General features: G+C 56.4%; 3 protein-coding genes across 8 annotated transcripts in view; 1 reads left to right on the top strand and 2 right to left on the bottom strand.

The window, feature by feature from the left end:
• Positions 1-1,485: 1,485 nt before the first annotated feature.
• ULK3 (unc-51 like kinase 3) lies at positions 1,486-8,389 on the top strand. Of its 6 annotated transcripts, none has more exons than XM_019667992.1 (16): positions 1,486-1,725; positions 2,395-2,532; positions 2,618-2,738; positions 3,311-3,415; positions 4,058-4,201; positions 4,389-4,495; positions 4,902-5,057; positions 5,224-5,329; positions 5,537-5,577; positions 5,813-5,915; positions 6,052-6,116; positions 6,202-6,280; positions 6,336-6,394; positions 6,760-6,807; positions 7,034-7,100; positions 7,220-8,389. In XM_019667992.1, the coding sequence occupies exons 1-16, from the start codon at positions 1,624-1,626 to the stop codon at positions 7,234-7,236; spliced, it is 1,458 nt and encodes a 485-aa protein (XP_019523537.1). In that variant the 5' UTR covers positions 1,486-1,623; the 3' UTR covers positions 7,237-8,389. The 6 variants fall into 6 exon arrangements, with proteins under 6 accessions (XP_019523537.1, XP_019523538.1, XP_019523536.1 ...); XM_019667993.1 differs by having other exon boundaries at positions 2,392-2,532; positions 2,618-2,733; positions 3,315-3,415; XM_019667991.1 differs by having other exon boundaries at positions 1,487-1,725; positions 2,392-2,532.
• A 4,557-nt stretch (positions 8,390-12,946) lies between these two features.
• CPLX3 (complexin 3) lies at positions 12,947-17,897 on the bottom strand. Its single transcript, XM_019668010.1, has 3 exons — positions 17,651-17,897; positions 16,387-16,474; positions 12,947-14,034 (listed from the first exon to the last, which is right to left on the bottom strand). The coding sequence occupies exons 1-3, from the start codon at positions 17,812-17,814 to the stop codon at positions 13,810-13,812; spliced, it is 477 nt and encodes a 158-aa protein (XP_019523555.1). The 5' UTR covers positions 17,815-17,897; the 3' UTR covers positions 12,947-13,809.
• A 134-nt stretch (positions 17,898-18,031) lies between these two features.
• LMAN1L (lectin, mannose binding 1 like) overlaps positions 18,032-23,839 on the bottom strand; it is a 12,707-nt gene continuing 6,899 nt past the window's right edge. Inside the window, 5 exon segments of the mRNA XM_019667933.1 lie at positions 18,032-18,434; positions 20,089-20,216; positions 20,891-20,939; positions 21,771-21,837; positions 23,383-23,515. Of these exon segments, the coding sequence (XP_019523478.1) occupies positions 18,389-18,434; positions 20,089-20,216; positions 20,891-20,939; positions 21,771-21,837; positions 23,383-23,515 (423 nt within the window). The 3' untranslated portion in view covers positions 18,032-18,388.

Genomic DNA, 23,839 nt, shown 5'->3' with positions numbered 1-23,839 from the left:
TGAAGCAACGTCCTCCACAACTAGACTGAAGAACAAAACGACAGCAACTTGTCTGTTCCCCTTCCCCCAATTCCCCAGCACTGTTCCCATCCCTCCAATTCCCCAATAAAAATCTTTAAAAAAAAAAATTCAGGTTTGTATTTTAATTATCTTTCATACTTTTTTTTTGCATTTATTCATTTCTATTCTATTTTACAGATATTTCATTATAAATTGGAAACTTTTTAATTTTAAAATGAGAATTAAAAAAAAGTACGAGCTCTGAGCAACAGAGTCGCCGGTTCAATTCCCAAATGGGCCAGTGAGCTTTGCCCAAGCTGAGCTGCCCCTGTGCTGCCACTCAAATGGTGAGAGGATGTGCTGCTCCTAAGTACAAGGTTGCCTTTTGAACTCTCGCATGGGATGCTGGGCTACGCCCACCTGGGACTAAGATTGAACACGGGCACCTTGAGCTGAGCAGCAGCTGACAGGTGGCCAGATGGCGACTGGACTCGGAGCTGAGCTAGCTGTGCCCTCCACAATTAAGACTTAAGGAAAGTGACTTGGTTGTTGCCCTTCCCCAATTCCCCAATAAAATCTTTAAAAAAAAAAAAAAAGCTGCATCTGGCCATCCTGCTCCCTGGTGGGTCTGTGACAGGCCAAGCCTCTCACCCCTGGAGACAGCCTCTTCCTAAGATGACTATTGGCCTCTTCTTTTTTTTGTTTAAAGATTTTTATTGGGGAATTGGGGGAAGGGGAACAGACAAGTTGCTGTAGTTTTGTTCTTCAGTCTAGTTGTGGAAGACGTTGCTTCACTGGCCCAAGTTGGCACCATCATTATGCTCTTCCCGGGTGAGGCAGATCAGTCCCCGGCTTCTGGACAGCCGCTCACTGCGGCTGCTGGCCGCTCACGCTGGCTGCTGGCTACATATGGTAGCCCATGGCAACCCACTGCCACAGGGGCTGCAAGCCTACGCTGTCGCTGGCGACTCTCAGCCCAGCTTCAGGTTGAGCTGTTGTTCAGCATCTTAGCTGTAGAGGGCAGTGTCACTGGCCCTCATATGTGGGATCCGAACCGGGGTCCTCTGGCGTCCCAAGCCAGCTCTTAACCATCGGGCCATTCAGCCGGCCCAATGGCCTCTTATATAGTACTTTCTTGTCCCAGCACTTACACTTTCAAGCTGCTGGTTTTGGGGGGAGGGGCCTCTTTGAATCTTCCCCCAACGCACACACCTGCTTGGCGGGGCTCCGCCCTTCTTGCTCCTCATCTGGGGGATATCTAGGATGCTGCCTGAGCCTGGATGGGATTCGCAGGTGACCTTGTCTGCCGGTCTCTACTTTTAGTACGTTCGCCCCGCGGGGGTCTCAGTATCCCGAGATGGATCTTGCGGGTACTGGAGGATCGTATCATGTAATTTCCAGTGCGGGTGAGGGCGGTGGACGCTCCTAGAACAGCACCCGGAGCACCTGGAGAGGGTGGGGCGCGGGGAGCCAGGCCCCGCCCCCCGCGCTGCACTTCCGCCGGGAGGCTCTAGGGACAGCATGGAGTCCCGCCCGACGCTGCGCGTTCTTTCCGTCTGGCTCCGGACCGGAACCTGCTCCTAGGAGCAGGAAGCGCCTGGTGGCTGGCGCGGGGCTGCCGGGATGGCGGGTCCCGGCTGGGGCCCCCCGCGGCTAGACGGCTTCATCCTCACCGAGCGCCTGGGCAGTGGCACGTACGCCACAGTGTACAAGGCCTACGCCAAGGTGGGTGCGGGGCGAGGCCGGAATCGGGGCACGAGAACTTCGGACGGCCTGGCCCGGTGCCCGCCAGACCCCGAGAGAGCTGGGGCGGGAAACTATGGGTGGTTAGAGACAGCGTGAGAGCAGTTTGGTGCACGCGGCCTGCCACGTCCCGATCTGACCTTGAGTGGGCAAGGTGGGAGCTGACTGCCACCTTTAGGTCTTAAAAACAACAACACGTTCACACACCCGTTTCGTTCACACACCCGTTTCGTCTGGCTGGTGAAGACCTGGGTGGAGCCTCGTGTCGGGGGCTGAAGACGAGGCTCAAAACCAGGAGGATACCTGGTGGGCTGGGAGGAGTCTGGGACAGGGTTCTGGAAGGTGGACCCACTTAGGAAGCAGAGTGGGCAGTTCTACAACACTGAATGGCATGCCTTAGCTGGGGCACCCAGAAGACAATGAAAGGGTTTATGGAGCAGAGGGCTGGAGAACCCCAGGCTGGGTGGGGAGGCCAAGATTCCAGAATCAGGGGCCTCACTGGCCTGAGAGGAGAATGTGAGAGGCCTGGATGCTGGTGTGAGTGGGCAGGCGGTGAGGGGAAAGGGGCAGAGGGAACCATAGCCTTTCTGGCCAGGCGTGGTCCCTGGCTCCCTCAAGAAAGAGCCCTCAAATCTCCTTTCCCCTCAGAAGGACACTCGAGAGGTGGTAGCTATAAAGTGCGTAGCCAAGAAGAGTCTGAACAAGGCATCCGTGGAAAACCTCCTGACAGAGATTGAAATCCTCAAGGGCATTCGACATCCCCACATCGTGCAGCTGAAAGACTTCCAGGTGCGGGCCTGGGGCGGGGACACCTTCCAAAGGGGGCTGCCGAAGGGACACTGTCTTCAAGTTGTCTGCTTGCTTCTAACCACAGTGGGACAGTGACAACATCTACCTCATCATGGAGTTCTGTGCAGGAGGTGACCTGTCTCGCTTCATCCACACCCGCCGGATTCTGCCTGAGAAGGTGGCTCGTGTCTTCATGCAGCAGTTGGGTAAAAGCCTCTGACCCCAGCCTGACCCTTCCCACGATCCCTACCCTCCCAGTGCATCCCTGCCCCGGGGCTTAGAGCGCCTGCTCTCTTAGCTGTTGCCTCCTTTCCCAGTTTGGAGTGCTAGGGCCCCATCTTTGCCTCGTGTCCATCCCTGGCTTAAGGATGCTCTGAAAGAGACAGAGGAAAGAGCCCCCGTTATGAGGAGTCCGGGTTTTCCACATGTGGATCATGACATAAGGACCCAATAGAACATTCCAATGGTAGTGCCCAGTGCGTTGCTAAGAGGAAGAGCAAGCGCCTAAAGGGTTGGGGCGTCCAGGGAGGCTTCTGGGAGGAGTGGAGACCTGTGAAGGGACCCAAAGGGGGAAAGAGGGCCCTTGAGGTGGGAGTGGGGGTCAAATTCTTAGAAGTGGGAGGAACCTGGTACTTATAGGTAAAGCATTCAGTAGACTAGCCAGGCTAGAACTGGGGTTCTACAGGCTTGAAGAAGCAGATGTGAGCTTGGGGAGGTGAGAGGCAGGTGGGAGATTGGCTCCTCTGGCCTATTTCTCTGCATGTGCCCTACTCCCCAGCTAGTGCCCTAAAGTTTCTGCATGAACGGAACATATCTCACCTGGATCTAAAGCCACAGAACATTTTGCTGAGCTCCTTGGAGAAGCCCCATCTTAAACTGGCAGGTATGAGTCTGGAACAGCACGGGTGAGGTTTGAAGAGAGGGCCTGGTTTTCTTGAAGCCCTCTAGTGAATCATCAAACAGCAATAGATTGGGAGATCCAGGGACCGGCCTCATCACCAAAAGTAGGACATTTCTTGGGCTACCTACAGTGGACTCCAGGAGTGCAATGATTGGGGTCAGGATCAAGACTCAGTATGTGACCAGGGCCAAGACTCAGTCTTTCACCAGGATTGGGGCTCAAACTGTGACAAAATCTACGGTAGTGGTGGAGGGTGTGAAGTGGCCCCTCATAGGATTTGGAGAAGAATTGACTTGAGGCTGGAGGCCAGAGAGCCTGGTATAACCTGAGCTTGGTGGGACAGTGAGGGTGGGCCGTTATCTTCATAGCTGATGTGAGCAGGGCGAGCACTCTGGAAAAAGGTGCTTGCGGGGGCTGTGTAGGATGGGTAGGATTTATGCCCCCAGAGGAAGATATAGGAGGGTGTTCCTGGTTAATAATAAGCAGAGGCCAGGAAATAGGATTGATCCTGGTGAGTCTAGAAGGTGGGGAGAAGCCCTGTGCTGGTGCTCAGCATGAGGCTTCAAAGGCCAAGAGCAGAAGCAGCTGGAATTTGAGCTCTGCTGCCTGGCCTCTTGCCTGTAGACTTTGGCTTCGCACAGCACATGTCCCCGTGGGATGAGAAGCATGTGCTCCGTGGCTCCCCTCTTTACATGGCCCCTGAGATGGTGTGTCAGCGGCAGTACGACGCCCGTGTGGACCTCTGGTCCGTGGGGGTCATCCTGTATGGTGAGAGCTCTTTCCCCTGCCCCCACCCTGAGTCCTACACTGTGTGTCCTCAGGCAAGGCCTTTCTGGCCACTCCTGAAGGGCTCTAGTGAGAAGGCTGACTCTACTGCTCTGAGGCCCCTGCTCTGAGGGATGTCAGGACTTCCCCAGGAGTGGGCCAGGCCAGACTGGACCCTGTCCCCTCCCAGCCTGCCCTCTGCCTCCCTCCACAGAAGCTCTCTTCGGGCAGCCCCCCTTTGCCTCCAGGTCGTTTACGGAGCTGGAAGAAAAGATCCGGAGTAACTGGGTTATCGAGGTGGGTCCTCCAGGGCCTCAGCAGCTCGTTGTGGGGCAGAGGGAGTAAGGGCCTTGGGGTTGGAGACTTCATTGCCGACTTCACACGGGCATGCTTGAAACTCCATTCAGTTCCAGGGACCCAGATCAGCCCACAGAACATTGTGCAGACTCAGGCCCAGCATTCCCAGGAGCGTAATCCAGGGAGGGGAGAAGAACCCAAACCAGCGTTCTGTGACAGCTTGGGGTTCCAGTGAGGGTGCTGGCAGGAACCTGGGGGCGAGGCTTGGCTCTTCATCTTGACTTGTCACTGTTCCTCCTGTCTCTCAGATTCTCACCTGTCAAGCATGTACCTCTCGGCATCCCGGGACAGGGTGGGGGATGAGGTGCTGGAATCCAGTGTGACCTGCCCCCCGCTCTCCCTGCAGCTTCCCCTGCGGCCCCCGCTCTCTCGAGACTGCCGGGACCTGCTGCAGCGGCTCCTGGAGCGGGACCCCAGCCGTCGCATCTCCTTCCAGGACTTCTTCACCCATCCCTGGGTGGACCTGGAGCACATGCCCAGTGGGGAGAGCCTGGCACGAGCAGTAAGCAAGCCAATGGGGATGGGCTGGGGTGAGGGCAGATTGGGGGTCTCGTCTACCCCTTTTGGTGGTGAATAGGTGGCTTGCCTCATGGGGCAGCACGTGGGCTCAGGGGACCTGCTCTTTTCCCTTCGTGGTGGGCATGCCTTCTGTTCTGCCCGTCCCCCAGACCGCCCTGGTGGTGCAGGCTGTGAAGAAGGACCAGGAGGGGGATGCTGTGGCCGCTTTATCTCTCTACTGCAAGGCTCTGGACTTCTTCGTACCTGCCCTGCACTGTGAGTGCCTGGAGTCCCCGAGTGCAGTGGGGGTGGCTCAGCCATAGTGCACTGGATGGATTCTAGAAGTAGCTCCCCTCCAGAATTTTGTGGGAGATGAGGTAGAGGGTGTATCTGGAACTTAGTGCTTTTGGAGATTCCAGATGGTTTGGTGTGGGGCAGCTCCCCCTGCCTCAGACTCCTCCTATGAACTCCCACTTTCTGCAGACGAGACGGATGCCCAGCGGAAGGAGGCAATTAAGGCAAAGGTGGGTGAGTGAGTCTCCTGGAGGAACCAGGTGAGGGGCCCGGGGACCGCAGGGACTGGCTTTCTTAGGACCGGGACTCCTGTCCCGGGAAGGAAGGGGTCAGGCCAGCCTCAGGTGACCCCTGACATTACAGCTTGGGACAGTCCCTGAGGACCTGGAGAGAGAACTTGGAGGTGGGTGCTGGCCAGGGAGGAAGGACGGGACAGCCCCGCCTCAGCCCCCTGTGCTCCTGCAGGTGGGGCAGTATGTGTCCCGGGCTGAGGAGCTCAAGGCCATCGTGTCCTCCTCTAATCGGGCCCTGCTGAGGCAGGGGGCCTCTGCCCGAGACCTGCTCAGAGGTAGGCCCCGCTCCTGACTGACCATCAGGCCCCCAGCAACTTCCCTCCAGCCTGCGGGGAGGCAGGTTGGCGTCGGCTCTCTGAGGCGGAAAAGCAGGCTGCTCCCCTCACCCTGAGCCTTTGCCCCTCATCCCAGAGATGGCCCGGGACAAACCGCGCCTCCTAACTGCCCTGGAAGTGGCTTCAGCTGCCATGGCCAAGGTTTGTCCCCAGCAGGAGGGCTTCAGGTGGGGCAGGAAGGCTCTAGGTCATGACCCTCAGTGACCCGGTGCCCCTGTGGCTGCAGGAGGAGGAAGCTGGTGGGGAGCAGGACGCCCTGGACCTATACCAGCGCAGCCTGGGGGAGCTGCTGCTGCTGCTGGCAGGTGAGGCCGCTGCCACCACATTCCCCAAACCCCTGCTGCCCTGCCCTCACCACAGCCCTCCCTCTCTTTGCAGCGGAGGCCCCAGGCCGGAGGCGGGAGCTGCTTCACACTGAGGTGCCCACTGGGGTTGGGAGGGTTGGGGCATTTTTTCTTCCCCTTTGACCCTGCTTCCTTCTGGGGGCACCTCCTCGGGCTCCCACGAGGAGTCTGACCTCACAGACCTGAGTAGTCGATGGCCCCTTGCACTCCACTGGGGCTCGGGTGCTCAGGTCAAGGCAGTGGGATAGGTAGGACCTAGGAATCCAGCAGCAGAAAGCTGGCTGAGCTGTTTGGTCAGGAAGGCTTCCTGGAGGAAGGGGCAGATAAAGTACTCGGGAGTTGTTCTGACAGGACAGAGGGTTCTGGAGAGCATAGGAGCGAGGAGCTCCCTCTGAGGGCACCTCCTCCCTCACACCCACAGGCATGTCTTCCCTTGGCAGGTTCAGAACCTCATGGCTCGAGCTGAGTACCTGAAGGAGCAGGTCAAGGTGGGCCTGGACCTGGGGTCCCGTCGGGGCGAGGATGTGGGTTCTGCTCCTCTGTCTGCGTCCTCTGCGTCCCACTCCCCCTGGGCGTGTCTGCTTCTCTGGGCTCCATCCAGAGGCCTCCATCTCTGTCTCTGCCCCTCACACATGGCTGCTCAGCGGCTGTGGGTGCGACTCCTGTACCTGCCCTGGCTGCCCCTCACCCCTGTGCTGCCTTTATCTTCCACAGCTGAAGGAGTCTTCCTGGGAACCCGAGACCTTGGATAAGGAGGGGCTGTCGGAGTCTGTTCGGAGCTGTGAGTTCTGCCCTGGGGTCCTGTCCTCCACCCAAGGCAGGGTGAGGGCTGGGGGCAGCCCTAGTTTCTGCCCCTTTAGCCAGATGACTGACAATGACCCTCCCCCCACCCCTCCACAGCTTGCACTCTTCAGTGACCCCAGAAGGATGACTGGACAGACCATGGGCCCCTGGAGGTGGAGGGTGCACTCCCCACGCTGATGCCCAGAATCCTGTGCCCTCTGCAACCTGGTGGAGCAGCCTTCCTGGGTGGGTGGTTCCGAGATCCCCCACACCTCTCTGGATACTCTCCAGCCCCAAAGGTTCTGACAGCCTGGGGGTGGGTGGCAAGTGTATATGTGCACGTGCTGGGAGCATTAGGCCTGCCTGGGGGCCGGTGGTGGTGGTGGTGGTGGTGGTGGGGCGGGCGCTGGGAGAAGAATTTCTTTCATGTGACTTTGGTTATTTGGTGCTTGCTGGGCCCTGAGCCTGTCAGATTGGGGGCATGAAGACTTCTGTTTCTGCTCTGAGAAGAGGGCGAGGGCAGCTGTGCCCGTACTTACCCCAGTCCTTCCTGGGAGCCCTGATTGCAACTCACCTACATCTTGCGCTGCTGGACTGAGCACTCAAAGACGACTCAGGGACCACCTACCCCACGGTTTGCACTCAGAACTCCCCAGTCTTCATGGGAGCTGACTCTTGCCCACCCTCTCAGTATTTTATTATAAGATAATCCTTTAAGCATGGAAGTACAATAATATACTTTGTTGTGGGTGGCAAATTGGAGAAACCCATGCCTTGTTTCTGCTCTGGCCCAGGAGGCCCCAGGGAGGGGAGGAGTCCTCAGTCCTCATTCCTGCTGCCTCCATCCCTGTTTGGGGAACACCCCCTACTTGCTGAAGAGCTGGTCCTGGCCTGGGAGCGGGAGGCATGGGGACTGCTGAAGCCCTCAGGCTTCAGGGACCTGGCAGCCCAGGAAACCTGCCTCCAGGTCTGACCTGGCTACCACCCCAGTGTGTGACCGGGCAGGTGCCTTCCCCTTTCTGGGCCCGAGTTTTCCCAGCTCTCCAACGGGGTTGCTAATACCTCCTCAGCCCCCCATGTGGGCTTTTAGGAGGACAAAGTAACTTGTACCTGGAGAAGATTGTACACACCTGGAGTTGTTTGGGGTGTTCTTTTTGAAACTCAGGGTGTTGGTGATTTCTGACTCCTCCGCCCTTCAGCGCCTCCTTGGGGCAAGTCATCTGTGCCCTGCCAGAGGCCTGTGTGAAAAATGTCATTTATTGTTTCTCTATTAAATTATTTTCTGAATTTGTGTTTCTTTTCTTGCCCTGGAAGAAAAGAAGGGAGCAGGTCAAGGTGGGCTGCCCCTGTTTCCAGGCTAGTGCTATAGGGGCCCCAGGAAAACCTGGGTAACCTGAGGGCTGGGGGAGGCCACAGGGCGCTGGGGGGAGGGAGCCACATCTGCCTCCTGCTCTGAACCCCCAAGGGACCCAGGAGAGTCAGGCTGACCAGCCACTGTTTCTTCCCACCACTGAGGGGACTAGTGGGGAGGGGGCAGGCACAGGCCTGGGTGCCGGTCAAGGCCCTTCGTCTGCATCTGGAGAAGGGCGTCCTCCACTGCAGGTGTCTAGTCCTGTAAACCTGTGCTTTGCACTGCACGCTGCCTTTACCAGATGGCCCCTGGCCTCCCACCCTCTTCCCTTGGGCCGGTGAGTGAGCAGGAAGCTGGACTGTGGAAAAGGGTGTTTTGGGTGTCCTGTGCTCATATCCAGCCTTGCAGGAGCCCCCAAAGCTGGGGTCATTTCCAGCAGTCCTTTATCCCCTTCCCCGAGGTCCTGGTCTGAACAGCACTTGGGAGCATCTTTGGGGACTTAAGGCAGGGGGAGCCCTTCCCCAGGCAGCCACCAAGGCAGCAGCTCTAGTGGAAATCAGATACCACCAAGACACTCAGCCTTCCCGCCTACATTAAAGGGTTCCCTGCACAGGGAGGGAGGGAACTCTTCCCTGAAGTTTCTCACCTGGCCATCCGGGGACAGGCTAGAGCAGTGGTTCAGAGGGCAGGAGACAGGGCTAAATTCCTGGCTGTGTCACTTGGCCAAGAGACCCACTGACTGGCCCATTCCTTAGTAAAACACGGATGAAGTGAAGTGCCCCTTGGGATTTTAAGGATGTGCACGAGCCTGGCACACAGAATTTAATAAAATGTTATTTTCAGATGTAGGGACAGAAATGTACTCAGATTACCTCTGGAAGGGGCTGAACAAAAAAGCCTCAATGAGTAAAGGAGGGAAAGGAAGGAGGCGAATGAGTGGAGCCAGTTGTGGGGATGGAGAAGATCGGATGGGAGGGAGAGGGGAAATAGGAAAGATTGACTTACGGTGATGGGATGGAGGGATTGGCTCACAAACCCCCATTGTTTGTGATACCCGCATTGGCTGCCTGGGAACAAAGGCCTGAAATCCTTACACACACAGATGTGGAGTGGAGTGGGACCGTGCGGGGCAGGATTGGGCTCTCTGGGCAGTGTTTTGGTGGTCTCCAGGCTGGTCCCGTGTCTGAGCTACATGCCAAGGAGGGAAGCAGCCCAGCTAGAGGGCTAGAGTTAGAGGAGGAGGTGGGACCTGCTCTCTAGGGCTCTCTTCAAACGGCAGAGACCTATGGGAAATATGCTAATCTGTTTGTTTGTTTTTAATGTATTTTTTCCTCTTAGGTGTGGGAGTTGTTTCTACTGCTCACCTTTAACACTGTGAAAGTGCCCAGAGTGGGGCAGGCAGCCTCCAGCATCTGGGTGCTTCACCCTGTCCGCCCACCTCCACTCAGTCCCCCAAGCTCAGAGCTAGCATTGGGCCAAGCTGGGGAAGCACCTGGGCCTGGGATCCTCTGTTCCCAAGGGGTAGCGCTGGGAGCAGTGAAGAGGCCTCCTGGAGCCGACTGAGGGACCCAGGGGTCCCTGTGTCCAGCCTGCCCCTTCTTTTGCTAACTGGGGAGATGTGAAAGGTCATCGAACCTCAGTTCTTGCAGGAGGTCATCTATGGGGGCTCTTGTCCCCAGAGGTCGCTGCTGTCCCAGCCCTCCCTGAAAGGGACATGGCCCAACCCTGAGGCTAGGGCATGAGGCGGGGATGTTAGTGACCAGAGTAACTAACACCCACACCTATCCACTCAAAATCCCACAGATACACAAACAGACACTATCAGGTCACAGACCTCAGACACATACAAAAACACCAAAAGCCACTTCCAGGTTCACAGACCCACGCTAACCCCACTTAGACTTCCACTCATGCTCAATACATGCGTGCACAGTCCTGCTGAGTTAAGGGCTGAGGCAGCCTCAACCTCGCTGCTCCCCGGACCCAGCCCATCCTGGCCTCTGCTCTCCTGGAGCCTCACATGGATTCTGGGAACAGCTATGCCTGGTGGGCACTGGGCTGGAGGCAGAGCAGCAGGCTCTGTGGCTCCCTTCCAGTCCCCTCACATGTGACTCCCCACCCCCAAGCAGCCTCGGGCTCAGCTGGGTCAATAGGCACTGCCAGCAGCTCTGGCTCAGCAAATGTTCCCCCAGATGTCCCCAGCTCACTGGGGGGCCTCCGGTATCTGAGGAGGGACCATCTGACCACGACAAGCAGGGGGAGCCTCCCAACTCCAGAGCATGTCACCACCCTTCCCAACTCCTCCCTGGGGACAAACTGGCCTCAGGAGAGTCACTTGAGATCTGCACCCCTTTCCCTCTGGGAACTAGGCTTGAGCTGTCTGGGTGTGTGGCTGGAAGGAGACTTGAGCCTGCAGGGGCCAGGGCTTGCCTCCAATCTCCCTGAAATCGCCATATTATGGGAGAACCTGAGGGTGGGGGTGAGGGGAGCAGGAGTCCATCTTTGCTGTCCCTCTCTTCCTGAAAGAGTGGGGGGGGGCTGGAGGGGCTGTCTCACCACCTTTCAACATTTCCTGTATCCTCAGACTGCCTGCAAGTGAGAAGGACAAAAGAAGAACTGGAGGAAGAGAGGGAGAGAGCCTAGGAAATGAATGCCTTGCTCTAAATTATGGGGCCTTAATGGTGGGATTTTAATCACTGTGGAAAGGGAAGTTCTGGTGACAAGTGGCTTTCTTTGTGGCCCTCACATCATACCAGGTGGGTGGATCAGTGATTATTTGAATAAGTGGGAGTAGAAACAGGATGGGAAGAGAAGAGTCATCACCAGACAGGCCTGAGGGCCTGGGAGTGGGGCAGGTGCAGAGGAGGCTCCAGCTAGTCCAGGCCAGCCCCCAGCTGAGGGCATGGGAGCCGGACGGGTATGAGCCAAGAAGGAGGCAGTGGGTGTAGGGGACAGAGCTGAAGGGGACATGGACTGACAGAGGGGCCAGAGAACAGGGGAAGAAAGAGTGGACGGAAGCAGGGCAAGGCTGGCAGAGCCGGGGACCCCTCAACCCACCTTCCTTGCTCATCTCTGCCTGAGCCCCCGAGTGGGCTCCTGCTGCCCTCCAATTCCAGGGGCACGCAGACAGGTCAGGGCTTCATGGGGTTCCCAGGCCGTGAGGAGGAAACCAGTGTGGGGCCTCAGCCCCCTCCCACTCCCTGCCCCCAGGCCCCAGCCATCCTGTTTTGTGAGGGTGCCACGAGTGCTCATCCCAGACTCCCTGCAGCCGTCTCCCTGCCTCTTTTGTTTTCGGTCCTGCAAACCACTGAGGGGGAAAGGGGTCTGTCTGATTCTGTTAGGCAAGAGGCCCCTGGAGGGTGGAGTGCTGACATGGGCCTTGCTGCTGACGCTCGGAGGAGGCCCATGACCCCCACCCCTACAGTCTGGGGCCCCAATTTGGGTCTCCTCCAGCTCCATAAAGGTCAGGAGGGGTTTTTGATCAGTGAGGGCCCGGGGACAGCCCAAGGGACACTCAAGAAGAACCCAGTGTGACAGCGGCGCAGCACTGCCCTTATCCTGGGCCTGTCCTTCCCTGCCCTCACCCTCCTAATTCCTCATCCTCTCTTTCTCTTCTCCCTTCTGCCTGACTATCCACACATCACCTATCACACAGGTGTTATGTGCCACGTTCTTATTTTATAAAGGAGGCCTAATGGAAACTTTGCCCTTGAAACCAAACCCTCAGAGGGCCTTTCCACCTGTAAATCTTGGCTGGCTTCCCAACAAGGCGATGCTGGGTGGGCATGTGGTGCTGGCCTGCGGCACGTTGTTCCTGCTCAGGCCCTGGGGAGCCTGCTTGTGGAGCCTCCTGGTTAGTTTCCTGGACCCCTCCCCCCAATAGGTGAGCAGGATGAGATTTGGGTCCTTCAGTTTTTTTAAAGAATGAGTTACCATTTATTGATATGGCCTATCCTGTGCCAAGGGCTTTACAAGTAAATGGTCACCCTTTGAAACATGTATTATTATTTTTTTGTGGGGGGCTTTTTTATTTCACAGGGGTGAAAACAGGCTCAGAGAAAGAAAGGGACCTGCTCAAATTCACACAGCAGCACCAGGGCTAGAACACAGTTGCCTGCCTTCTTTTTGTCACACCTTCCATCTCCAAAGTGAGGAGGGGGTATAGGCACAGGTACCAGTGACAGCTGCGGATGAGCCCTAACCCCTCCTGTGGTCTCAGGTAATACCCCAGAGGCCCTGCCGTCCAGCTGACTGCTGCCTCCTCCTCAAAGCCCAGATCTATTTCACCTGGCCCCAGGCTGGACCTGGTGTGTGGTCAATGTGGGGACCCCATGCTCACCCAGGGCCCTGAAAGGGTAGAGCTTGACCATCTTATAGGGGCTGGTGCTCCTATGAAGCGGTGGGTGAGGAGGTAGAGGACACCCTTCCAAGGGCAGGGTTGGGGGGCTGTGAATAAGACTCCTGGAGGTCAGTAAGAAATGGGGGGACAGACAGGTCATTTGGAGCTTTTATTTTTCACTGAGCTGAGACAGGAGATCCAGCTATGGAATCCAAGAGAGTTCTACAGGAACAAAACAGAAATTGGCTGGGTCCTGGGCCCAGAGGATGCCGGGAGCCACCTGGGCTACTGTTGGGTGCCAGCTTCATCTTTGGCACTTGGTCTCTCGCACAGCATCGCTCAGCTCCGAAGAACCAGAGCCCACAGTGGCAGCTACTTGAGGCTATGGCTGCAGCTGCTGTCTTGCCCAAAGAGTGGTGTGGGATTGACTCCAAGGGGCCAGGGAGGCCAAGCTAGAATGAATCTCAGAAACCACCCCATCCATCCCCATTTTATAGATGATAAGCAGTATGTTTCAAGGAGAATAAATGTGTAGACTCAAACTTAGGCCTCCTGTCTGCGGGGGGTGTCTGCCTGAAGCCTCTATGCATATCTGAGTGTTGGTGTCTAGAGGGGTTAGGCATGGGGTGGGGGGGGGGGTTGGCCTGTGCCTGTGTGTCTGTGTGTGCCAGGATGCCTCTGTGCTCTATGCTTCTGCATATGCCAAGGTCTCTGTGTCCCTCTGTGTCTCTCTATGGGTGCTTCTATGTGCAGGAATTTGGGACCATGGTTAGACAAGGTAGGGCCTATTCCTACAATCTTGGGAGGCTTCCCCAGGCTAGGGTGAGTCCAGAGGCGGAGGAGTGGGGACTTTGCTCCCAGTGGGGAGGGAGAGACCAGAAGGCAGGCTGGGGCCTGGAGCTAGCCTGGGGCAGGGGAAACAAAGCCACGGTGGGGAAAGGGTTCATGGAAGTTGAGACCTAGCTCCTGTGGGCCTAGCCCTCTGATCACTCCAGGGGGCTACCCCAGGGGGAGTAGTCACATGATATGGCACTTCTCAGCTGATTGCTTGAGATCCCCCAGTGTGGCCTGGGTCTTGTCCTTCAGTGAGCCAAGGTCCAAGCCAGGGAGGCCAGCCAGCTGCCCGAGGACTGAGACCCGCTCCTCCTCCTCCTCTGTGTCCTCCTCAATCATCTTCGCCAGCTCCCGGGGCAGCTCCATGTCTCCACCTGCCATCTGGATCTGGCTCTCATCTGTCTCGTTCTGAAGGGAAGCGGGAAGGGGTGGGTGGGGTTGGAGGTGGGAACCCCGAGCTGAGGGGCAGGGAGGAGACCTGCGCCGGGTTCCAGGTCCCTAGATTCTTCTTCTTTTTTTTTTTTAATTGGGGAATTGGGGGGAGGGGCACAGTGTTGGGGAATTGGGGAGGGGGACTGGCCAAGTTGTTGTTCTTCAATCTTAGTTTTGGAGGGCACCAGTTGCCATCTGGCTGCCCGTTGGCAGCTCGTGGCCTCTAAGCTCAAGGTGCTGTGTTCCATCTTAGTTGCGGGTGGGCGTAGCCACCATCCCATGCGGGAGTCGAACCAGCAGCCTTGTTGTTAAGAGCGCGCTCTATCCACTAAGCCATCTGGGTGGCAGCTCAGTTCAAGGTGCCGAGTTCAGTCTTAGTTGCGGGCAGGCATAGCCCACCATCAAACAGGCAGTCTTGTTGTTAGGAGCACGTGCTCTCACCAGCTGAGCCATCCTGCCACTTGTTGGCAGCTCAACGGCAGCTCAGCTCGGGCGCAGTGTCACTGGCCCATGTGGGAATCGAACCAGCAGCCCTGGTGCTCTTAAGCTAACTCTTAACCAACTGAGCCACTCATTTGGCCCTGGGCCCCTAGATTCTTGAGCCCCATGTTCCAGTGAGCTCATCCCCCACCCCCACATCCAAGGGTCATGCTTTTGAGACTTGAACATGGAGACCTTGCATTTTATACCACCTTACTTCACTCTGAGATACTGAAGGTAAGATACTAGCGGGAGTCAAACTGTTACCATATGTTAAGTAAGTAACTATTTGGTATGAAGGATGGTACCAATAATAGTGATGTGTATCGTTCCTCAAATACCCATTATAGGGCTGACATTGAGCTGGGTGCTCTCTTTTGGGAGAAAACAGTGTGTTTTTCCAGGACCCATCAGCTCCAAGTCAAGTAGTTGTTTCAATCTAGTTGTGGAGAGCACGTCTCAGTGGCCCATGTGGGGATCGAACCAGCACCATTGGTGTTAAGAACACTGCTCTCTAACCAACTGAGCCAACTGGCTGCCCCTCAGCTGGATGTTCTTAATTCTCATAATGACCCTGTGAGGCAGGTATTGTTTTCCTCATTTTACAAATAAGGAAATTGAGACTCGGATAATTTAAGTAAGTAACTTGCCTGATGTCATACAACTAGGATGTGGGAGAGCTAGATTTAAACCTATGTCTCTGATTCCAATATCTGTGCTCTCTCTGCAAGGCACCTACTGATTGTCCTCACACTTCCATATCCCTTTGGGGGCCCTGGGGCTTTCCACTTTCTGTCCTACTCAGTTACAGCCAAGTCTTCCCTCTTCTACTGGGCTCAGAGTTCCCTGATGGCAGGAGTCTCTTATATGCTTAATGCAAGCATTTGAGGAATAACTCCATTCCTAGCTGGGTTTAACTGCCACTTCCCAGAAAAGCAGGCTTTCTGGACTGGTTCTCCCTTTGAGAGACTTCCAAAAGACTGGTTGGTTCCCTGTTGGGAGTCAGAGGCAGCCAGAGGTTCCAGAAATATTTACTGAATGAGTGAATGTGATGATCGCATATCTGATCTTCCAATTCAAATGGAAGATCAAGGTTGGTGTGCTATAATCATAGTTCTGGGCTCTGGGAGTGGCTTGTGCCTCAGTTCTCTCCTTAGGCAACAGGCGTAAAACACTTCCAGCCCATCTGGTGCTGCAGTGCAGAGGGATGATATCCTCCTGGCTGCTGGGACAACCAAGGGGGTATTGTGCTTTTTGCAGACAGACCCACACCCTGAAGGCAGCCAGGGATCCTGGAGTAAGCAGGCTCAGCATTCACAGCTTGAACTCTATCACTCACCAGCTGTATGACCTTAGCCAAGTCCCTCAGTTTCCTTATCTGGAGATGTGGATGATAACTACCTGGCAGAATCACTGAGGGGTTAGGTAAGGGTGCGAAGGTCAAGTGCACCTGGCACACAGAGGGTGCTGCCTTTTCCCCCACCCTGCCCTCCGGGGATGTTCAGAAGCCCCAAGAGCACTCACCCCTGAGGTAAAATCTACTGCCTTCTAACTCTTCATCTGCCAGACCTGACTCCAGTTGGGGGAGTATGGGCTGGAGGACAGAAGGACCTGGGCTGACTCCAGAAACACAAACCTCTCAGCCTCCTGGAGGACTGGGCTACCCCTCAGTGCCAAGAGGTAGTCCTGGGTGTGCTCCAGTTAACCGTGAATGAATGAACGAGTGACAGAACCAAGGCTCTAACCAAGCTCTCCATGAGTCTAGGAGCTTAAAGTCGCAGCAAAGGAGTCCGGAGCTGGGAGCTCAGGGTCCCGGATGCGCCTTGCAGCCTCGGCTCCTAAGCTTACCTTGGGCAGCCGGTATTTGTCTCGGAAGTGGCTCCGCAGTGTCGCCCGCTCTGCTTTTCTCTGTGTGAACTGCGCGTCCCGCTCCATCCTGCGGAGGCACCCAGGGGTGGAGGGGGGGTGGGGGGGTTGAGTCATTGCCAGGACTGAGGGGATGGGCAGGAGGGTCTTCGTGTCAGGACAGCGACTGCATCTCTCCCGCCCCCAGCCTGTGTGTCAGGAGGGTGCTCGGAGCTGGTGGGTTAGTCTGCACCCTCTACCCTCATTACTGCGCCTTTTCTCATCTCCGCACCTGCCTCTGGGTGGAGCTTATAGGTGGAGGTGGGGGATGGGGTGGGTCATACTGTCTGACTCTCCCTGCAGATCCTAATATATGTCCCTCTTGGCCTCAAACTCCATCTGTCTTTTCCCTCCTGACAGGTTGTGTCGAGTGGGGCAAAGTATTTGAAACAGGCTTGAGTTCGTGTCCTGGCTCCATTACCACTTTTGGTAAGTCTTTGGGTAACAGCCTTCCTCTTTTGTAAAATGGATATAAGATTTTTCAACTCACAAAAGTTATCAGGATTAAGTGAAACAATAATAGCTAACGTTTAATGATTTACCGTGTCAGGCACTGTGCTAAGCAGTTTATACGCATTAAGTAATTTAATCTACATAAACACATAAGGCATGTTTTATGATTACATCCCCATTTTACAGATGAGGAAACCGAGGCACAGAAAGGTTAAATAACTTGTCTAAATTCATCCAGTTAAAAAGAAGCAAAGCCAGGATCTGACCCAAGCAGCTATGGAGGCCGGCTCCTAACTTCACTCCAGGTGCCAATCTGTCCCAGCATTGTCCGCACACAAGTGGCCTCAATAGCTATAAGTGCCCCGATCTCAGGGTCTGTCTCCGTGACTCTGAGCACCCCCTCAGCTGCAACGCTTTTCTCAGATCCTCAAGCTCAGAGGCCTGGGACCAGATCGGATTAAAGGATTACTTGTTTCAGTCGAAACTTGTTTCAGGCACGTGCCCCCACCCCATCCCAGGCTCCATCGCCCCTGCCCCCACCTTCTCTGGGCCCCGATTCGAAGCTGGGGTGGGGTCCTGGGTTTGAGGTGGGGTGGCTCTGGGGGCAGCCTAGAGGGCACATTCCAGTCTCTTACAGAGTCTAGAAAAGTAGGGGAGGGGCTCGAGGTCTGAGACTTTCCTAGGGGTGGGCCAGGCGGTTGGGGGATGGGGGTGGGGGAGAGGGTCGTTGGAGCCGGGAAGGGTTCCCACTCACTTCTCTTCTACCAGTTGCTTCTGATATTCCTCATACTCCTCTCGGCTCATGCCCTGAGCTTCGGCCGCCGACTTGTCCCCGTCCCCCTTGTCCTCGCCGCCCCCCAGGCTCCCAGTGAGGTTCTTCAGCCGACTCCCCACCATGGTCTTCACCATGAACGCCATGGTCTTCACTGGCCCGGGCACCAGGCGCGATTACCACGCGCCGGGCACTAGGCACGTCCGCCTCTACTTCAGCACTAGGTCTTGCGGACAGCTCCCGCCGCGGGCCAGCACCCCACGCTCTGCGGCGCCCGCAGCCAGCCCCTGCCCGGGCCCGCCCCCACCTCCTAAACCCCTCCTCACCAGGGGCGGGGGCATTCACGGGGCTGAGGCAGCTGTACCACGTGCCGGCTCCGCACTCCCGCCTCCCCCACGTGCCTCCTTCCACGCCAAGCTGTGCCGGGCACTGCTGACAACGGATTAGGGCCTTAGGGGGTGGGGTCTCTCCAGAGCGGAATGGGCTGCGCTGATACGCACTCTGGAACCCTGCTCCCTACTCTCCCACCACTCCCTCCTCACCCCAGTAGCTGATAGCCAGAATTTCAGCTAGGAATTTAGAGAAGCAGCGAGGGGCAAAGATCTAGCCCTAGGCCCTACCCCATCCTTCTCTCCAACCTGCTGCCCAGCAGCTGCGAAAAAAATCTTGACGCTCAAAAAGGGAGGGAGACCAAAAGGGAGGGGAGGGGCGAAATCCCAATTATGGCCCCCTAGGTTGCCTCAGAGTTCTCAGTCCTGCCTGCCCACTGCTGAAGGGAGTGGGGAGAAAGAGGGGGAGGAGGAGGGGGAGAGAGAGAGAGAGAGAGAGAGAGAGATTAATGGTGATGCTGGCTGGGCTGGGCTGGACTGGGAAGGGTACCTGGAGACACCTCTCCTAGTTCTGGTGAATTTTGGAACAGAATTATACACAGTGTGGTTCCCTCTCCCTGCATAGTCCAGGGCTCAAGGTCTGTGAGGTATTGCATGTTTTGGCAGTCAAGCCAGCCCTTGGCCTCCTTGCCTGCTTGAAGTCCACTCCCAGCTACCTCTCCAGAGGAGGTAGAAGCCTTTAGAAGGATTAAGGCAAACTTGGAAGATACATGAGCATATGAAAACATGGGAAGAGGGAAATCACCTTTAATAAGGTTGGAGTTCCCCCCAAAGCTGAGGTGTGGGTAGGAGCTGGGCACCCAGAGGGGTAGGATACTGGCCTAGCCCTCCACCCCCCAGACACCATCTACTTCCCAGTGACGAAAAGTAGACACTCCTTCAGGGCTGTGAGGTAGGTCGTGCATACATGCTGGGGGAGAGGGGCTGCCTCCTCAGGGCCCCCAGGGCCCCCAGGGCCCGAGGGATGCATGGGGAGGACTCAGGGGAAGGCTGTCAGAGTGCAGGTAGTCCTGAAGGCTCTTGTCCAGCTCCTGCTTGCTGCCAGAGGGAGGAGAAGACCGTGACTTGGGCCTCTACTTGTCTGGGCTTATGAGACCAGGCTCACTACACTTACACTCACTGCACCACAGCCTCCCCTGCTCTGGGAGCTTCTATGGCTCCCTTGGCTTGCCCCACCAGGACCACACTTTCCGCCTGGCATTCAAGGCCTGTCCAGGTGGCTCCAGCCTTATGGCCACCTCTGTACTCCAATGTTACATATAAACCTGTCATCAATCCACCTCGTACCTTTGCTGTTCTCCTCACCTGGAGGTCATCCCCTTTCCTACTGTGCTTTCAAAACTCAGCACATTTCACTGCTCCTCGGGACCACCCTTAACCCATGTTGCTTCTTCTTGTCTTGAAATTTCATCCACAGGAACTGTCAGTTCCATTTCTGAGCTCTTTAGCACACCCTACATCTCTGAAGGTTTCCCTCATTCAACAAATACCCACCAAGCAGAAAGTGACCTCTCCCCAACCTTTGTGATTCTCTTTGCCCATTTTCACAAACTGGTCCCACCCTTTGCTCTGACAGTTGAACTTGCCACGTTTTCTCCTAAACATTGTGTTTCTTTCATGCTTCCATGCCTTTTCTCATATTGTTCCCTCTGTATTTATGCCTTTGCTTATCTTGTCAGGTTGGAAAACTAGATGCCTTGATGACCCATAGGTGCCTCCCTGACCTCCCCAAGCTGGGTCGAGTGCTTTTTCCTGTATTTGTATAGCTCCTGAGCGTCCTGCCATCATGGCATTGACCACATAGGGTGTGACTATTAGGTACTTGTCAGTTTCTCATGCTAGAGAGTGAGTTCTGTGAGGGCAGGACTCAGATGGGACCAACAGCTGAGGACCTATTGAAAAAGATGGGTCCTAGTCTGGACACTGCTCATTGCCAGCTGGGGGAGCAGGCAGGTCCTGGGCCTCAGTGCCCCCTCTCTCAAATCAAATGGCTATATCCCAAACCAAACCAGGTAGGTGTAGAAGGCCCACCTGAAGTGCGTATAGCAGAAGAAGCCCACAGTCTGGATGCAGAGGAAGACCAGGAAGATTCAGGGCTGCAGGCATGAGAAGGCCCCTGGGCACTGGCCAGGTGTACAGGGGTCCTTGGCTGCCACTTTCTGAAATGCGAAGTTCTAAGGTCAGCTTCTTACCCAGAAGGAGGGAGGGGATCTGGAATCTGGGCCAATGTGGGCTCTGTTTCCCTCTCCCAGGCTTGGGGCACCCTGGTTCTCATCCAGGGGACTTGGAATAGGGGCAGAGCACAAAGCTGCTTCCCCCCCCACTCCAGCTCCCATGGCTCCATCTGTGGGAATAGCTGGAAAGGCCTGGTGCCTGGGATCATCAGGGGGCTGAAGGTTCTTGAGGTGAGAGAAGGAGAAATACAGAGCAAAAGACAGGGTAATGGTGAAGGCAAGGGAAAGAACAAGACAGGGCAGGGCTATGGGAAAGAGCAGGCTGCTCTAAGTGAGCTGGGGCACAACCCACTCCCATTTCTCTTCTAGTCATTAAGAGAGTTGGACCAAGTGGTCTCCAGGGCCCGGCTGGCACTGAGAGTCTGTGGGACTCTCCAGAAAGCAGGGAGAAGATGAGGTCTGTGTCCCCGTATGCACGTGTGCATACACACACAGATACACAGGTGTGTCACACACAGATACAAAGGTGTGCCTGTCAGGTGTCCCAAGGCAGATGGGCTAAGACAGGAGGGCCTGGGGCTGCAGAAGTGTTGGAAGAAGGGGGCTGAGCCCGGATCTCAGGGATGGAACCCCATGCTGTTCCGTCCTTCCCCCCTCACCTCCAGGTAGAAGACCTGGGCCCTTGAGGCCATGTAAGCAGCTGCATCCCTGGTAGGGAATGGAAACCAAGGGAGAGGACTCATTACCCCTTCTGGTGGCACTCAAACCATTTAACCATTTCTCATAATCTCTGGAGGTAGCACCTGGGTGGAGAACAGGCACCATCCACAAGGCCCCTTCTTGAGAGCTGTTCTTACCCCAAACCTTCCTTGATTCTGAGACAGCTTTAGCTCAGAGAAGGGTGTCCCTAAAGCTGTCTGTCTCAACCTCAGGCTCCCTGGGCTCTGCCTTCCATCCCCAGCCCCCAGGGGATTTAGCTCTCCTCTCTCATTCCATCTTCCCACCCCCAGCCACAGCATCGAGCCTGAAGTCCCCTCTTCCCCGGCATCGAGGTGACCCCCTGCCTCCAGGGCTCTATGAGTAACTCCAGAGACCGGGCCTAGAGTGGGACGCTGGGGGTTAAAGGAGGTCAGGGACCCCCGACCACCACCAGGCCTGGTCTTGGTTGTGTTCTCTCCAAGAACCCGCTCAAAATGCCCCCTCCTTCTAGGAACTGTCCCCGCAGCAAGGCTCAGATTTACTAACCTTTCCTGGGGCGGGAATGTTAGGTGGGGACCCTCACGCAGGACTCCTCCCAGGGAAAGTTGCTTTTAAACTGGGGCTTTCAAAACTTTAAACTTGATTCAATTAAATTCAGGTCAACTCAATAAACCTAACTGCCCCCAGCCCCTCCCTATGTGCCAGGCTTTGCCAGGCTTTGTGCTGGGTGCTCAGGGAATCAAAGGCTAATAGAGGAACTCCAGGCAGAGAAGCAAGCTGGAGGAGTAGGGCTCCCCCCCACACCCCACCCCGTGACCCCTTCTCACCCTGTGCCCTCACCTCATCTCTTGCAGTGCTGGAGCAGAGTCTGCTGTCCACAGAGCAGGGTGCTGACCTTGGCAGAGTCCTGCAAGAAAGCCAGCCTCTTCTCTAGGGCCTAGGGCACGGCCTCTCTGCTCAGAGTCCACCTTCCCCAGGGCACTGCAGCCCTCTTCCTTCTAGAGCCCTTACTTACCAGATTATCTGGCCCTTCTCATTATGGACATGGAGTTTATCTGACCTCTGTCCATGTCAGCTTCTGGATTCCCCCTCCTCTCCAATCCCTCTCCTTGAGGGTGGTTCCCCCCAACAATGGCCACTCCTGGGCTTTCTCAGAAGCCCTTTACTTCCCAGAAGTGTTTCTGCCCCTGAAAGAGGCAGAGGCCCAGTCCAGTCCCCTCCTCTCCACTTGCCCCAGGGCACAGCCCAAGCTGCCGCCAGTGCCTGTCAACTCCCAGTGCTTGGGCCCCAGTCTTGCTGAGTGACCTGGAGAGGTGGCCATCCCTCTCTGGGGTGGATAGAATCTGGCAGGAGATGTCCTGGGCCTGGATGTAGGACCAGAGGGGCCTAGCGTGACGTGCCTGCCCTCTTCCCCTCTCCAGCTGCCCAGTCTCAGCTGCTCTGGCCTGAGGACACAAGATTCAAACCTCAAGCTGCCAGAGACCAGCGAAGCCCGCAGGAGCTGCTGGCCTCTTCTGCCCAGCATCTAACATCTTGACTGAGTTCAACGCTCAGGCCCTGGATGGGCATGCCAAGGGCCTGACTCCCTGGGGAGAAGCCGGAACGGCAGTGGAGATGAAATGACGATTCTAGAGCATCTGAGCATGAACAAGCCGTATGTGACTCAAGTCATACGTGGAGCTCCATGCACCCCGTCTATTTTTGTCACTTGTCTACAGACCTACATCCAAATACCTGGCATCCCCTCTCCCAGCCACAGCTGGGTGGCTCCTTGGGCAGACCTACCTACCTGCACACTCTCCTGCCTGGCAGATCCAACACATCCTTTGCATGGCACCCCTGCAGCATGGCACCCCTGCCTTCCTTTCCCTCCAGACCTTGGGGGACAGTAGTTCCCAAGTATAGTGCTTTGTCCCCTTTCTGAACACAGGGAGCCCACTGGTGCCATGGGACCCGGTGTGTAGGGAGCTTAGCTTCTCCAGGCCTGCATGGATGTTTGAGGGGCCACTCACCCAGGTACCCTCAAGCCCAGCCTTGCCTGGGGACCCCCGCTGCTTCTTCCATTGCCTCTCAGCCTGGGCCAGCTGCTCGAAGAGACCCTGGAGCGCCTGCAGGATCTGGCTGTGTCTGCCCAGTGTCTCCTCCAAGCCAAGGATCCTTTCCCCTGGGGGTTGGGGGCAGAGCTGGGACAGCCAGCCAGTGGGGGTGGGACAACAGGTCCTGTCTCTGGGGGCTTCTTGGAGAGGGGTCCAGGAAGGCATGGCTTCTGCTTCCAAGAGTCTCCCCTGGAAAGATGTGTTTGGGTGGTGCCGTGGGGACAGGACAGAGCAGGGGCCTGCTTAGATATGGCTTCTACCTCCCATCTGTTAAAGGACTCCTGAATCGAAGGGAAGAGGGTCCTGTGATACTCGGATGGGCCCCTGCCCCACCTGCCTGCCCTCTGGGCCCCTACCCTCTTCCTGGTCTTTGGAGCTCAGCTTTGGAATCAGGTCCTCCCTGGTGCCCAGGGCTAGCTTTGCCCGCAGTCCTTCCAGCTGTCTCACCAGGCAGAGCTTCTCCATCTCCAGGAAGGGCTGCAGGGGAGCCTGGAGGAGAAAGACAAAAATTAGGGCCTGAAACCTGTGGGAGATCCGGGGCTGAGGGCATCCCACAGGGTTCCCCACAAGCCCAGTCCGTCTCTCTGGCCAAACGTTCACCCAGCCAGGGAAGAGCCCTGCTTCTCCCCCAGCTCAGCCACCAGACCCTGCCATTCCTGGGCTGAGCCTTGCTCCACTGCCGCTCTCCACACCTTTCTGTCCCTCTGGGGTCTAAACCTCAGCAGCTCCCTCAGGCCTCAGGCCTTTGTGCATGCCTGTTGCATTATAGCCGATTCCGTTACCACCCCCCTGCATTAGCCTCTGACCCATTAG

This window comes from Hipposideros armiger, unplaced genomic scaffold (assembly GCF_001890085.2).
Source record: "Hipposideros armiger isolate ML-2016 unplaced genomic scaffold, ASM189008v1 scaffold_511, whole genome shotgun sequence".
NCBI classification, from domain to species: Eukaryota; Metazoa; Chordata; class Mammalia; order Chiroptera; family Hipposideridae; genus Hipposideros; species Hipposideros armiger.
This window is presented reverse-complemented; position numbering and strand designations above follow the sequence as displayed.

What these genes read in the sequence shown, in the direction of transcription:
- CPLX3 (XM_019668010.1), bottom strand. Translation starts at nt 17,814, where the DNA reads ATGGCGTTCATGGTGAAGACCATGGTGGGGAGTCGGCTGAAGAACCTC. An exon ending in AAGCAACTGGTAGAAGAGAA is followed by an intron (nt 16,475 to 17,650) that starts GTGAGTGGGAAC and finishes GTGCCTCCGCAG; the next exon opens with GATGGAGCGGGACGCGCAGT. An exon ending in ACAAATACCGGCTGCCCAAG is followed by an intron (nt 14,035 to 16,386) that starts GTAAGCTTAGGA and finishes GCTTCCCTTCAG; the next exon opens with AACGAGACAGATGAGAGCCA.
- ULK3 (XM_019667991.1), top strand. Translation starts at nt 1,624, where the DNA reads ATGGCGGGTCCCGGCTGGGGCCCCCCGCGGCTAGACGGCTTCATCCTC. An exon ending in GCCCCATCTTAAACTGGCAG is followed by an intron (nt 3,416 to 4,057) that starts GTATGAGTCTGG and finishes TCTTGCCTGTAG; the next exon opens with ACTTTGGCTTCGCACAGCAC. An exon ending in ACCTGAAGGAGCAGGTCAAG is followed by an intron (nt 6,808 to 7,033) that starts GTGGGCCTGGAC and finishes TATCTTCCACAG; the next exon opens with CTGAAGGAGTCTTCCTGGGA.